At 38.6% G+C, this 4886-nt stretch overlaps 1 protein-coding gene across 1 annotated transcript; it reads left to right on the top strand.

Moving 5' to 3' along the window:
• Positions 1-326: 326 nt before the first annotated feature.
• LOC308418082 (olfactory receptor 51I2-like) lies at positions 327-1271 on the top strand (the record flags this gene model as incomplete). The annotated part of the gene is made up of 1 exon (XM_080913412.1): positions 327-1271. The coding sequence occupies one exon, from the start codon at positions 327-329 to the stop codon at positions 1269-1271; it is 945 nt and encodes a 314-aa protein (XP_080769538.1).
• Positions 1272-4886: the final 3615 nt, after the last annotated feature.

A 4886-nucleotide genomic window follows, 5' to 3' on the forward strand; every position in this document is an offset into this window, starting at 1 on the left:
AGAAAAAACTAGTTCTAATATATTGATAAGCTGAGTTCACAGCCTTAATAGTAAGAAAAAACAGTAGACACAGGTAAACAAGGAGAAAAAGTCCATTTCCAGGTAAGTTCAGTGATACAGCTCAGAGTTTCAGAAATCTTTGGACAATGAAAGGCAACATTGAGTACTTTCAGAATCAAAGCTTTTCTAAAGTGAATGACTACATAGATATAAGAAAGAAAATAATACTGGACTCAGGCCATGCATGAAAATGTAAATTTGTGTGTGTGTGTGTGTGTGTGTGTGTTTTTAATAGGGTAGAGTTCTGAGCATCTAAGAAGTCCAGAATGGGAGGTGAAGCCCACAACAGCTCTTGGTCGCCTCCTTTCATCTTGACAGGACTGCCAGGGCTGGAGACTTCTCAGCACTGGTTGTTCCTGCTCCTTGGTGTTCTCTACACTGTCTCCATAGTGGGCAATGCCCTGATTCTTTTCATCATCAAGGAGGAAGAGAGTCTACACCAGCCCATGTATTACTTCCTGTCTCTGCTGTCAGGCAATGACCTGGGTGTGTCTTTCTCCACACTGCCCACAGTCCTGGCTGTGTTTTGTTTCCACTTAAGAGAGATCAGTTTTAACTCTTGCATGTCCCAGATGTTCTTTATCCACCTTTTCTCTTTCATGGAGTCTGGGATCCTGCTGGCCATGAGCTTTGATCGCTATGTGGCCATCTGCAACCCACTGCGCTATTCCACAGTGCTCACTGATGCCCGGGTGATATGGATGGGCGTGTGCGTTTTCCTTCGAAGCTTTTGCATGATTTTCCCATTACCTTTCCTTCTGAAGAGACTGCCTTTCTGCAAGGCTAATGTGCTCTCCCATGCCTACTGTCTGCATCCAGATCTGATTCGGCTGCCTTGTGGTGATATTACCATTAATAATACATTTGGCTTGTTCATAGTCATCTCTACCTTTGGGCTGGATTCGGCACTCATTTCCTTCTCTTACGTTCTCATTCTTCGTTCCGTGCTTGCTATTGCCTCCCGGGAAGAAAGGCTGAAGACCCTGAACACGTGTGTGTCACACCTGTGTGCTGTGCTCATCTTCTATGTGCCCATGGTAGGTGTGTCCATGGCTGCTCGATATGGGAGGCATGCCCCACGGTATGTGCATACCCTCTTATCGCTGGTTTATCTGTTTGTACCTCCAATGCTCAACCCTGTCATCTATTCCATCAAAACCAAGGAGATTCGGCGGAGGCTTCACAAAATCCTGCTGGGAACCAAGATTTGATCTGTGTAATATTGCAAAATCTAGGTTCAGAAGATGTTTGTCCTCACTGCACAATGTTGTCTTCTTTGACCTGGGATTTTTAACGACTTTTATTTTTTCTAATTGACATTTCTATTAGGACTTTTTTTTTTTATCAGCTGCCATATGTCAGATTCAGCATGGTTAGGAATCCCCACCACAGGGTCCATCATAACTTAATAAAAATGTCATAATTTATTAAAAAGTCATACATTTCATTCTCTTCTTTTTAAAATGAAAACTAAATATGGTGTTTTCTCATTTTCTTTATTAAAATCTTACATCACTTTGGATTTCTTGCAAACATCAAAGCATTTTATTTATGGAAATTACATTTGTTTCCCCCAAAAAACTTGGTCAAAAGATATCTAAAATCTTTGTCTCTCTCTCTCACACACATATCCACTCAAATTATTCATAACTATTTTATATAGTATGATATCTATCTCTCCTGTAAGAGGAGATAAATATTACTTTATGTAGATTATATTTAAAAGAGCCCATTTTAATAATATTGAAATATACCTAAATTTTAATATTGAACTAATATTGTATATCTAAATTGTGTATAATCATATGTTCAGCATCTGTTAATAAAAAAATAAGATTATAAAAAATGTTGAATAACAATGTACATGTAACATAAAGGGTGATTCAACTTAGAATGTGACAAAATAATGTATTATTACGATGATTGAGATGCTTTAAATAACGTAATCAGGAGGGAGAAATATCCAGTTTTGTTCTTTCAATAAACTTGCAGAGTGGACCATCTCTAGAAAATGCACAAATTTAAAATGAATCTTAAAATCCACATTTTCCGATGGTGGAGATACAGTACAGTGTGTGTGTGTGTGTGTGTGTGTGTGTGTGTGTGTGTGTGTGTGTGTTAAAGTCTATGTGTTTTATGTTGGGCTATATGCCCACCTAAATGTACAAAAAGAAGTAGGAAGTGACTTTACTACAATTCTCAGGTTGATTCTCCTGCTTCAGTCCCCTTGATAGTTTGGCTTATATACATCATACCAGTAAAATGTTCCCCATTTTTATACATCTCTCATAATTGTAAATAACATAGTAAAATATATGTATAAATAGTAGTAGCTTTAAAGAAATATCTCCTTCTGAATTAGATGCACATTTCCCCAATTAATGACTTTATCTACTTTTTTGATAATTGTGGGGTGACGGACCTTGAAAGGAACCCTGGTAAGGTCAAGCCAAAAGCTTGAAGCCCTAGAGACCCTGAAGGGAAGGTATTAGTTTTGCCTGCTCCCAACACCAGGACCTTTTCACATAGCTGGAACCCCTCATAGATTTGTGACCATCAGTCAGGTAAGGGCAAGCACGTCCAAGCCCCAAGCCCTTCCACATATAGATGAAGCATTTCAAACACCCCAGACTAAGACAACAGGAAAAGGGATGTGACCTCAGTCAAGTAGGCTCAAAACAGAGTTCTTCATGCTAATGAGGTAACTAGAGGTCTGGAGGGAGTGCCAATAAACTTCCCTTCCCAGATACCGCCCCCCCCCCATTGTCTGCCTGTTTTCATCAAGTTCCACAGTTGGGAGCCATGGAGAAGGCCTTTGCTTACAGAGCTGCAGCTTAATCTCCAGTAAAAGGCTCTCTATACTCCCACTCCATTAGATTAATGTCATTTATTCTTTAAGATGTCCTTTTAGTTTCATGTCCTATATACACATATACACACCACATACACATATATACACATATATATCTATATAAAATGTATTTACAAGCAAACATGATAATTTTATTTATCAGCAAGTTTTTTCAAGAGTTTCTCAAGCTCTTGCTGTGTGCTGTTGGATTACATGTGTTCATATCTGCAGGAATTTGTCCTTCATTTTACAAACATGGAATCTAAAGACCAAAAGAATTAAATAAACGTGATGGCTGGATTTTAAAAATGTAATTATTAATGTATTTATTTTTATGTGTCTACACATATGTATTGTCCCTACACATATGTAAGCACATCACTTTTATAACTGGTACTCATGGAGACAAGAAGACACCATTAGATATCATATAACTTGAGTTATAGATGCTTGTGAGCTGCTATGTGGGCGCTGACCCTAAACCTGGGTCATCTGCTAGAACAGTTAGTGCTTGTAACCACTGAGCATAAAGAAGCTGGCTTTAAATATCGGTCTGGCCACATGGTCATAAAATGTCAAGCAGATTCTTGTTTTGTAAGACTTTTAAGAGTTAGTAAGGTGACTTTTCACACAACCAAGATGGTTACCCTGCTTGCTGACACCATATAATTAAAATTTTTCTAGTTGTGCTAATCCTTTTTTTTTTAATCCGTCTGAGCCATGGGAGGGTTAGTAGGAAAAGCTCTTTTGGGAATCAGTGGGACTCCACAGACCTGAGAATCTGTCCAGCTTGATGCTGGCTTTTAGAATAAGCTGTTTCTGAGGTTCAGTTCTAGAAAATGGAGAGCTGGACTTAGGGATCACTCCAGGACAACCCGAGCCTTGACTCTCAACTTCTCTGCTACCTTTAAATGAGAGAAATGACAGAACACAGGGGAACATATTTACTCTAGGGTTTTTATACTTCCCATTGCTCGAGCCATCTCCTCAGAGGGGACTCTTAAGGGACAGTGGCATAGATCCCAGAGCAGGAATGCATAAAGTCTAGCACAGTATGAAGAATAGACCTGCATTCTGAGGATGTGGAGAGCTTGGTGTTTCTCCTCTCCACAAGTACATTGGCTACCCTTTTCTTACAGCTACCAAATCCACTCTGAGAAGGTAATCAGGGACCTCAGCACTTTTCTTACAGGGATCCTTAGGAACCTTTTACCTAACTCTGGCATTCTGAGATGACTAGGGAATAAATATTTCAGAAAAGCCTGTCAATTCAGCATCTAGTCCTAAGTAGTTGCCATCCCACTGTGTTGGCCTGGTTCTTCATTTACAGGTGGTCTGGGCATAAAGCCTCAGAGAGGCATCTGATTTTTGTTTGTTTGTTTGTTTTATTGATTGATTGATTGACTGATTGGCATGAATACCTTTAATTAAGACCAATGCTTCAGTGTTAGCTCTAAATTTCTTATCAGGTAGTAAGCAAGAACTATACAAGAGAGTTTTGGATGGAAAACTGGTTGGAATTCAGAAAGCAGTTTGAAGACCAAACCAGGTATTCTTATGCTCCAAGAAGCTGATTTCATTGACACTTTCTTGTTTGGCATTCCTTCAGTGTGTGGCTTGCACTGGAGAACTAATGTTCACATTAAGTACTTAATTTTGCATTTTAATATTCTTTAAATATGAAAATAGTTTATTAGAATGTTAAATTGGCAGTTAGTACTTGTGAAAGTATGTGAATCCAGATTAATTTACTTGTCTCAAGGACTTTACAGTTAAAATCTAGGTGTTAGTATATTGTTATTAAAATAGTTTACTGATGTAGTAGCATCTTGTAAAAGTTTGAAACTAGAACTAGTAATATTGGAGTCCTAGTTTAAGGATTTGTATATCAATTTACCTGCATAGGACTAAAGAGAAAGTAAGTATGGAGCTGAAGGAGCTCAAGGCGTTTGCAACCCCATAGGAAGAACAGCAA

The sequence above is a fragment of the Micromys minutus genome, assembly GCF_963924665.1.
Source record: "Micromys minutus genome assembly, chromosome: 2".
Taxonomy (NCBI): domain Eukaryota; kingdom Metazoa; phylum Chordata; class Mammalia; order Rodentia; family Muridae; genus Micromys; species Micromys minutus.